This window comes from Salmo salar, chromosome ssa06 (genome assembly GCF_905237065.1).
Source record: "Salmo salar chromosome ssa06, Ssal_v3.1, whole genome shotgun sequence".
Classification (NCBI taxonomy): Eukaryota; Metazoa; Chordata; class Actinopteri; order Salmoniformes; family Salmonidae; genus Salmo; species Salmo salar.
In genome coordinates, this window is record NC_059447.1 from 47,184,199 (window position 1) to 47,195,239 (window position 11,041).

General features: G+C 43.8%; 1 protein-coding gene across 1 annotated transcript; it reads left to right on the forward strand.

Moving 5' to 3' along the window:
- Positions 1–6,000: 6,000 nt before the first annotated feature.
- On the forward strand, positions 6,001–9,100 carry LOC106607433 (uncharacterized). The gene is made up of 4 exons (XM_014204372.2): positions 6,001–6,493; positions 6,804–6,875; positions 7,153–7,445; positions 8,066–9,100. Exons 1-4 carry the CDS (start codon positions 6,280–6,282, stop codon positions 8,795–8,797), a joined length of 1,311 nt encoding a protein of 436 aa, XP_014059847.2. The 5' UTR covers positions 6,001–6,279; the 3' UTR covers positions 8,798–9,100.
- Positions 9,101–11,041: the final 1,941 nt, after the last annotated feature.

Sequence of the window (11,041 nt, forward strand, 5' to 3'; positions counted from 1 at the left end):
ACACTATATCTAAAGACACTGAAGCAGCAAACTTTGTGGAAATTAAAATTTGTGTCATTCTCTAGCGGAACGTCTAGATGTAAGAGGTTTTAAGGAAAAGCACTTTCAGTCAGACGGCTTTCACTGTGAGAGTTTCCCATGTTCACTGTGTAAAGCTGTTTTCCATGTTGTCTGTTGTCTGTAGTTTGTGCTGTGTATAGATATTGTTTGTTAATTTTCTGTCTTTTATTTGGTTGCTTTTTGTGTCATTGCGCCGTCTGTCTGCGTTCTAAGTGTTACTTGTCATATGTTGTTCTCTGCTCTGTATGTGCACATCTTTAGCTGTTATCGATAATACACTACAGGTTCTTTCACCATGGCCCTATGTCACTCTGGTCAGCTGTAGTGCGCCATATTGGATTTATACTAAGGTTATGATAGGGTTTCATTTGAGTTTTTCCTTTTGTCCCTATCTTCTCTGTTGCCCCAGGGTCGTGTGGCAAGAGCATCCGTACAGAGCAGCGCTGGATGACCCCGGTATAGTTTGTGAAGCGGGGTTCAGCTCTGGCAGATGCCTACTGGAAGAAAGACATCCAGTGAGACGGGAAACCACTCAGCATCCTCATCGAGGTACAGAGGGAAAGAGAACAGAGAGAGAGAGAGAGAGAGAGAGAGAGAGAGAGAGAGAGAGAGAGAGAGAGAGAGAGAGAGAGAGAGAGAGAGAGAGAGAGAGAGAGAGAGAGAGAGAGAGAGATGAGAGAGAAAGAAGATGTGTGTTTGGCACTTACCAACCTACTGTACAAAGAATGGCTTAAGATAGTCTGGCAGGTCTTTAAGGACCTGTGATGAAAACCTTTCCCTTCTTCAAAAACGTTTTACTAGTACTACTACTGTCTTTGTTTGTTTCTCATTTTCAGAGAAAGATCCTGGCCATCCACTCTCTCCTGTGTAAATGCAAGCTGTGCCACCCCAAAACATTTATTTAGCATTGAAGGTCTGCAAGAACACAGTGGCCTCCATCATTCTTAAATGGAAGAAGTTTGGAACCACCAAGACTCTTCAAAGAGCTGGCCGGCCAGCCAAACTGAACAATCGGGGGAGATGGGCCTTCGTCAGGGAGGTGACCAAGAACCCGATGGTCACTCTGACAGAGTGGTGAAGCATGGTAGTGGTGATGTTTTTCAGCGGCAGGGACTGGGAGACTAGTCAGGATCGAGGGAAAGATGAACAGAGCAAAGTACAGCGATATCCTTGATGAAAACCTGCTCCAGAGTGCTTAGGACCTCAGACTGGTGCAAAGGTTCACCTTCCAACAGGACAACGACCCTAAGCACACGGCCAAGACAACGCAGGAGTGGCTTCGGGAAACAAGTCTCTGAATGTCCTTGAGTGGCCCAGCCAAAGCAAGACTTGAACCTGATCAAACATCTCTAGAGAGTCCTGAAAATAGCTGTGCAGTAGGTAGTCAGAGATTCAGCAGATCAGACCCACCTGGTAAGTCTTTTGACTGGGGTAATCTCTGCCAAAGGTGCATCAACAAAGTACTGAGTAAAGGGTCTGAATACTTATGTAAATGTAATATTTACATTTTATTTATACATTTGCAAAAATTTAGAAAAACCTGTTTTTGTTTGTCAATATGGGCTATTGTGTGTAGATTGATAAGGGGGAAAAAACTATTTAATCAATTTTAAAATAAGGCTGTAACGTAATAAAATGTGGAAAGAGTAAGGTGTCTGAATACTTTCCCGAAAGCACTGTATTTGCACAGGTGTTGGTAGGCCAAAGACGAAGTCGAGGGCCGGCAAACCGTGCCAATATCCTCCAAACACCGTCTTCGAGGGCATTATCCATTTTATACAACAGGTTACCAACATATTCAAATAACAATTTACATATTTTCATTAAAAACCTTATTTTGATGAATTTATTCATACTATTTCTTCCGTCCACAAGATATAGTCCCGACACAAATCTAGGGTTGCTACCCAACCCGGCTGGTCGTTCGTTCTATCGGTTCGGGTTGCCAGAGACGCGACCCAGTCGTTCAGTGTTTTTGTTCTGTATCTATGGACGTGAACCAGTCGTTCGTTCTAAATGTTCCACTGCCATACTGGCTGGCAACGTTCTTATCGCTTGCTTGCTAGCAAGCCAACTACTGCTAATTTACAGTCACGTCAATAAGCCAGAATAACAGCAAAGTAGCTGCATTTGCATTTGTTTAAGCTGTTTTCTAGTGACATTTATTTGGATACATCCATAACAATGAGCTAATGATGCGTGCGATTTCACCTGGCGTAGGAAAATGTGCTCACTCGTCAGGACACTGTTGTTCAGAGGAGCTAGCCAACAACACAACTAAACACAATCACTTAAAATTGAAGCTGGAAAAACTGCAAACTAGCTGCACTTTGTTTCATTTGACCTTTCCCCCCACAGTTCCCAGAGAGTTCTGTCTCGGATGGTTGAGGGGCAGCCTTTGGGGAACTGTGGGGTATCTTGGATGGTTGGTGGCCTGGCGGTTGGAGCTTGGGCCAGTGGTTCAGGTCCCCAATTTGACTTGATGGGATATCTGTTGACGCGCCCTTGGGCAGGGTGCTTGACCCTGGTTGCTCCTGTGGATTGCTCTGGATTTTGTAGTTTTCAACAGCGGAGATTTGTATAAACCTTGCTTTTCTCTCTCACCGACATTTGCAACATTGTTTCAATATTCAAATTCAATCTCCAGCTGTTCCATAGTAATGAACGTGTCAGGAGTTTGGACGAGACAGAAAGGCAAGCAGCATTTCTCAGCCAGTTGAAATCATTAATCAGGTGGCATAATTTTTATGGATATATACAAAGAAATGTCAATTGAAAAAAGGAGCTAGTTTGCAGTCTTTCCAGCTTCAGTTTGAAATGATTGTGTTAGCTGTGTTGTTGGCTAGTTCCTCTGAACAACAGTTTCCTGACGAGTGAGCACATTTTGAGGGTTGAGGGGCAGCTCTCTGGGAACTGTGGTGGGGGGGATGGTTGGTGGCCTGGCGGTTGGGAGCTTGGGCCGGTGGCCAATTGGTCGCTGGTTCGGGCCCCCGATTTCACTTGGTGGAAGATCTGCAAGCTTGTGTTCACCTAAAAAATAACGGACTGCTGTGAGATACCTCTTAGCAACCCACACGCCTGCTGAATAGTCCAGAACAGAACACACATGTCTGATACAGTTGGGAATACATGGCATACCCAATATCTTTGAGTGTTATTGTTTTTTATAACTCCCCCAAGAGCTGTACATGCTGAGTCATCCAGGGCAGATGTGCCGTAATGAAAGGTAATATGTTCATCAAATTAATGATCCAAATATTTATAATTGCTAGTAAACTCAAGAATTTATTCACCAAAACAAAACTGAAAAACTCTTCTCTTCGTACTTGGTTTTCTAAAATGCATTATTTGTGTATTTTTCTGATTGATCAGGAGTCTCCATCTTTTGCACCAATTGACTGCATTTAATATCATTTTCTGCAAGTCTTGTTCAGTTTCTGCCATCAAAATAATATCTTCACCATATACGAGAGTACTTAGCATTTCATCATCATATCTTACTCCAATATTTAAATGTTTAATTTATTTTGCCAAAGCATTAATAAACATAGCAAACACAGTTGGTGATAAGGCGTCTCCTTGTATTACACCTGAGGGTGTGGGAAACAAATCTGTACAATATTCATTAACAAACAAACAGGCTTGCTTGATTGTTAACCAATTCCTTCTCACCTTCCTCTCTTCTCTGTCTTGGCAGCACAATCAGGATAACGATGACGAGCCAGGGCAGCTTGATATGCTGTGATAAGTGTCCTCGCTCCTTCCATCAGAGATGTCATCTTCCTAATGTGGATGATGCTATGCTGGGGTGAGAAGAGTTGAGGGTTGATTAGAGAGAGAGTGCAAGAAAGAGATTGATAGAAGAGAGGTCTGTTTGTTCTGTGTAGGTAAACTTAGCTGTCAGCTTAGTGTGTGTGTGTGTGTGTGTGTGTGTGTGTGTGTGTGTGTGTGTGTGTGTGTGTGTGTGTGTGTGTGTGTGTGTGTGTGTGTGTGTGTGTGTGTGTGTGTGTGTGTGTGTGTGTGTGTGTGTGTGTGTGTGCGTGCGCGCGCGTGCGTGCGTGCGTGCGTGCGTGCGTGCGTGTAATCACAGGGATAATCTTCTGTGGCTGTGTACATTCTGTGTACTGAGGGCCAGTCGGTCGTGGCGTTACCCCAGTCAAAAGACTTACCAGGTGGGTCTGATCTGCTGAACCTACTGGTGAGGAGACCTAATGAATGAATGCTACCATTGGGAGGCAGGTGTCCATTAGAGGCAGGTGCTAGGAGAAGTGGCTATGGTGAGAAATGGAACCGAGCCTGTGTCCCATACCAAAACACTGACTGCCTACACCACTCCCTTGGACATCCGTGTAGTCTTGCTGAAAAGGTCAAATAAATAAATGCATACATGATAAGAAATTGTATAATTTATTTTTGTAAATGTCACATAAAGCTTCTTGTAACTCCCAAATAGGTGTCAGTATTCCACTCACTGGACACGTTCGGCTTTAACTGTGCTAGATAAACGCTTTCAACACCCTCTGAGCACGTAACTGGAAAGCTGCCGAACAATCAATCAATTATATAGTCTGTCTGTCTGTCTGTCTGTCTGTCTGTCTGTCTGTCTGTCTGTCTGTCTGTCTGTCTGTCTGTCTGTCTGTCTGTCTGTCTGTCTGTCTGTCTAAGTTCACATATCTCTCTGTCTGTATGTTTCATTGCCAGGTGAGAAACTAGACCAGTGTGACTAAGACCACTACATGGCTGGGCAGGGTTATGGAGAAGCTGCAGCAGAATCTCTACCAAACAGTGCAACACTTTGTGTCTGACGTGTTGCTTAAATTCACCAACTGCCACATTTAACAGGGTAAGACTGCACTACTGCAATCTCCAATGTGAAACCCCTGGGCTAAAATTTTGAAAAAAAATGTTGGACATGCTAGTCAACTTTACTTGTGCTAATGCATGAATAACACTAACAATGTGCCTTCCATAACAAAGCTGCACAGGCTAAATGAGTTGTGTTTATTGCATTTCTAGCTTGTTTAATATGTTTTCTATACAAGCTGTGTCTCTTTTTTTTCTGAAGGATAATGCAGAGTTCCGTGAAATGGGCGAAAGATTGAAGGATCTATTTGAGAGTACAAGAGTTCAAGAGTACATTCAGCATCCAATAGCCAGTTGAGCCTTCATCAAGTCTGTACTGTTATCTCACTATGAGACAACGGGGAATATTCACCATGCCCTGGTCCTTCTATACAGCATTCATACAGACTTGTACACCAAGTTGTACAATTCTTATTTTCCATGCATGTACATTATTCACTGTCATCTATCTAGTCATTTTATTCATTCCTTTCATTCATTCCAGCAGTCGAAATTGGTGTGTGATAACCATTGAAATAGAATGATGGTGATAACATTGCATTTCATACAGTGAATGTCACTCTCCAAACTTCTCATGTAAGTTGTTACCTTCCAGGCCTCTAGATGTCTTACTTCTGCTTTACTGGATTTATGTCCAGGGATTCTCCACAGAGTTGGATTCTCTGAGACCTCAGCTGTCCAGTGGTGCTGAACCTCAGAGTTACCGCTGTCCACTTAGACTAGAGAGATTATGTTAATTTTTACATTTTTCTTTTACAATTTGTTATGATGCCTAAACCCATAAATGTTCATATGATATTGCAGTGTATTTGAATATATTTATTATATGAAATATTAAATAATATCTATTTTTTAAGACAAAATACATAGAATTTTCTCAAAACATTGTACAACGTACTGTAGGTCTACTTGTTTGACTGTGTGTAGCTTACCAGAATGTGGTTCTGTTGAGGAGAATATCATCAGACAGAGCAGCAGCGCCCTCTTCAGGGCAGCTTGGGCGTCGTCTGCGTTGCGTCTCTGCACTCGTGCAGGGCCTGCGCACGCTAGTACATGTCACCACAATTGCCAGCAGCGAATCCCGGCCCAGAGCTGCGCAGCAGCGTTGCGCAGCTTGGTGAAATACGCAGCCATTTCTCTTCATCTTGTTGTCAAGCCACAGGTCCGAGAATGCAAATACTGCAATAGTGGCTGATGTTGGGGGTTTGTAGGCGAATTTATTTTATATCTAATTGAGAGACTAAAACTTTTTCCTTCTCATAAGCATTGAGAGAAACAACCACATAGGCAGCCTGTTTACACGGGATCGAGCGATTCCATACTATAGCCAAGAAAGTGCGCTTGGTAGACGGGGTAATGTCGTTGAATATCACTGTGAAAAGTGAAGACTCCGAGTCCTTTGACGAAGAAGACGAATCATCTTCGCTGCTTTCTGGCAAAAGAGGCTCCGAGTCTGCAGCTCGTCACGATATTTCTCCGGGAGAAGGCGGTCCAATAGAAGACCATGCAGGGTATTCAACACAGCATGGGCGGCTGGCAACTAAAACCACCACCAAACCCATCGTACTGTGTAAGTTGTTGGTACTGTATAATCAGACAGACATGGAATATTTTTCGGTCTTGTCTCACAGGAACTTTTACTTTAGAACTACTATTAGATAATAGGCAGAATCTACCGCACACCCAGAGCTGAGTAGTGAACGTACTGGACGCAAAAAGCAAACCTGGAGAAACAGGAAAAAGTCTGCACACTTTAGAAACATTAGTGCAATCTATAATGAAATATCAGAATTGTATTGACATTATGAGCTATCGCAAAAAAATTTGCTCTATTTGACTGTTTTGCATGTGTCATCTGCCTCTTTCTTTCTGTCCACTAGATCCTGTGAGTGCTGACCGTTTCTTTTCCTCGACTTCTGCAGATGGCAAAACCATCTTAAAGATAGCTCCAGGTGAGTCCTATTTTTCCAATTGAAGATAGAGGGGAGTAAAATAGAGAGGGATCATAAAATGAATCGAACTACCCCTTCCTATATTTCCTGGTCTAAGCACCTACTGTAGATGTACCATTTATCTGCAGCACCCAGAACCAAATCTCTTGTGCATGCTGGCTAGCTGGTCGATAACATTTGTATGGTTAACTCTGTCATGAGAGGATTTACATTTTGGTAATTTAGCAGATGCTCTGGACTTACAGTACTTATTAAAAATCCCTCCTCTCCTCCTCAGCCCCAGTCACGACCCTCCCGACTCCTCGGCCTCCTCCCCAGGTGTCCCCAGAGTTCTCCTACCAGGCCATCGTGTACCTGATCGAAGCAGTGGGGCGCCGTTGGAGCCTGTATGGGACCCGGGAGCGTTCGCAGCTCTTCCAGAGCGTGCAGAAGGAGTTGGAGGAGCAGGGTCACTGTCTCCCTGTTGAGAAGATCCGCCGCAAGTGGAACAACTTGATCGTCACCTATAAGAGGGTCAAATACAGAGGCAGGGAGACCGGCCAGGCCAGAACCTCCTGGGAGTACTTTGAGGTACTTGTTTGTTTTATAATAATAGACTTGTGTTGTTTAGCAAGAAAACCGATGCTTGTGGCTCTTCTGGGCAAAACAGACAGGGTTGACTTAGAATCATAGGATTATTGAAAGTGTATTTTGTCATACATGCATTTGCACAGTAAGCACTTTTTGTGTCTCAAATACATTGTGACAGTTGTTAGTTAGCTAGCTAGCAAATTTGAGCTATATTATCATAGACGTGGTATAAGTCAAAACACCTTCAAACAAGAAATGCTATCAAGAACAAGATACAATTAACTGAAACAAGCCACCACCTACGATTCCCCACATGGCAGTTTCCTGTCATTATTGCTAGCTGTCTGGCTGTTCAGGATCACAGCAACGCACAGCCTTCTACTCTTGCGTTGCTCACGCATCATTTTCGTGATGTTGTCAGGCAGCCGTCTATTCATTTTGTTAAATGTTGTTATTGTGGTCATAGTGGTCTTCTGGTGAATGCTCAACAATTCTAGTGACATTGTGGGTGTACTATGAAAGTAAGAAACAAGATTGTTATAAGCTGCCCAAGGGTGCTGACAAGACCCTCTTATCTCAACATTCCATCTCTCTTTGTGTCGCTCTCTCTCTCTCATAAGATGATGGATGCCATGCTTGGTGACACCATCGGCGCAGAGACCACTAGCAGCCCTACCCTAGTAACCAGCATCCCTAAGGTGAACGTCGCCACGGAAACCACCAAAACAGAGCAGAAGCCCCTTCTCCTTCCCCATGGCAACCTCATCACTGCCTGCACTCGGACACTCAGCCTTGTCCCCTCCTCCCTCCCACTCCACACACCAGTTCCCTCCACCCTCCCTCTCTATACCTTTGTCAGATCCCTCCCCACCCCTGTCTGCTCCTCCCTCCCTCTACCCAACCCTTTGGACACACCCTCCCCCAGAATAGCTAATAACACAGACCCTCTACAGCCAAACCCCTCCCCTGATCCGGTCGCACAGCCCCCTGCCTCCCGTCACATCCCCTCCAACCTCAGCCGCGTGCACCTCCGCAGAAAGAAGCACGGACGCTTCTCCTCCTGCTCCTCCTCCAAGGGCTCCTCCATTATCTCCCTTCTGGCCCAGCAGCAGAAGCGAGTAGAAGAAGGCACCTCCCTGCTGCAGGAGTTCCTGAGGAGGCAAGAGGGGCATGCCAAGGAGGAGCAGGTCCGTCACAGCAGGGCAGAGGCCCGGGGGAGGAGGCGCGAGAGGAGGGAGGCACGCATGGCAGAGTCCCTGGGAAGGATGGCCACAGCTTTGGAGCTGCTCTCCTCCAAACAGGACACAGTCATTGCCCTGCTGCAGAGACTGGCCGAGAGAGACAGGAAGTGACAGTCATCGCCCTGCTGCAGCATGCGACCGAAGTGGCACTCTTTTTCCCTATATATTGCGCTACTTATGAGCTAAAACACAGTAAAACCCACCTGGTGTCCCAGGTCAAAATCGGTCCCTGATTAGAGGGGAAGAATGAAAATTAGCATTCCATTTCGGATGCAGACTCGGATAATGTTAATTTACATTTTTATTTTTTTATTTAACCAGGTAGGCTAGTTGAGAACCAGTTCTCATTTGCAACTGCGACCTGGCCAAGATAAAGCAAAGCAGTGCGACACAAACAACAACACAGAGTTACACATGGAATAAACAAACGTACAATCAATAATACAGTAGGAAAATCTATATACAGCATGTGCAAATGAGGTAGGGTAAGAGAGGTAAGGCAAATAGGCCATGGTGGCAAAGTAATTGCTATATTGTAATTAAACACTGGAATGGTAGGATGTGCAGAGGATGAATGTGCAAGTTGAGATACTGGGGTGCAAAGGAGCAAGATAAATAAATAAATACAGTATGGGGGTGAGGTAGATTGGATGCGCCATTTACAGATGAGCTATGTACAGGTGCAGTGAACTGTAAGCTGCTCTGACAACTAGTGCTTAAAGCTAGTGAGGGAGATAAGATTGATTGTGTTGTAGAATTTACAATGGAATAACAATTTTGATTGATTAAATGGTTTATTAATTAATAATTGATCATGATAAAGTAATTTACAATAACAGCATTTGGTTGCAGCATTTACTGTTGGAAAAACCAGTGTGGCGAGTGGAAACCACCATTTAGGCCTACACAGATGGATAAAGATGGTGAAATAGTAGGTGAAACTTATACTCACTAGTCTGGCATCTGGTCCAACCAGTAACTCCCAAAACACACACGGTCATCTCAACTGTTTGATTGTCAGGCAGCATGCATGAGGCCGATTCAGACTGAGGCATATGCAGACATTCTGAGGCAGGCTAACAACCTTAAAGAACAGCACTTGTAGCTACAGTAAAGTGAATTGTTTGACAAAGAATATCTTAAATGAGAGCAATGTTTACTAAATGTGTGTGTTCATAGTTTTCCCGGCTTGTAAAAATAATTTAAAAAACACATACCGTAAAGTCAAGGTGCATAAATCAAATAATTGAGAATGACACAAAAGTATTGAATTATTTCCATTGTGGTTCTCTAACCTATAGATGCAACCAGTACCTCAGTGATGGAGAGGGATCTCCTTAGAAGAGGCACCTTCAGTGGTCAACATGAGACAGACTGAAGGAACTGATCCACTCTGAGGGGGTGGGATATCAGATAACCAGATACTGGTTTCACCTTTCGCTAAGAAAAACAGGTTGCCTCAAATGAAACAATGGGAGGATGATTGACTACAGTTTAGGTGATTCAATAAAAAAACAATTGTTCATCAAAAAGGAACAATGGGAGAGGGAACAGAGAGAGACAGATCGTTCTCCATCTGGGGGAGAAGGAAAAGACGAAGGACAGAGGAGGAAGGGGTAGATGCTGGAACATCATGGGATGTCAGAGGGCTTTTGTAAGGGCTGTATTGGTAGTGATGGGTCTGGGAGCTCTCTTTCTCTCGCTGCAGAAAGCACATTTTGTAGTGAACTTTAATATTTACAAACACAAAACAACACCCTTTTCTGGAAAGGAGCACATTTTAGAATTCAGAACACAGACCGACGTAGTAGCTAGCCTGTAGAATGAACAAGACTATGAAAACATGTTTTCCACTAGATAGCACAGCCACAAAGTCAAAATTGGCTTTCATAAAAATGTATGAAAACCAAAATGTGCTTTTTGGTCTTAATTCAAGGTTTGGGTTAGGCATAAAGTTAAGTGTTAGGCTTCCGTGTGACGCAGCGGCCTAAGGCATTGCATCACAGTGCTAGAGGCGTTACTACAGACCCTGGTTTAATCCCGGGCTGTATCACAACTGGCCATGATCGGGAGTCCCATAGGCCGGCATAGAATTGGCCCATCGTCTTCCGGGTTAGGGGAGGGTTTGGCTGGGGTAGGCCGTCATAGTAAATAAGAATTTGTTCTTAACTGACTTGTCTAGTTAAATATATATTTTTATAAACAATTTTTTTTAAAAAAAGGTTAGGTTAAAAATCACATTTTAAGAATCTTTATTTCAGAAATAGGCAGAGTTTATGACTTTGATGTGGTAACTGTGACAACCGGAAAACATTGTTGGACAAGCACCAAGCCAGAGATCTTAGAGAAAAGTAA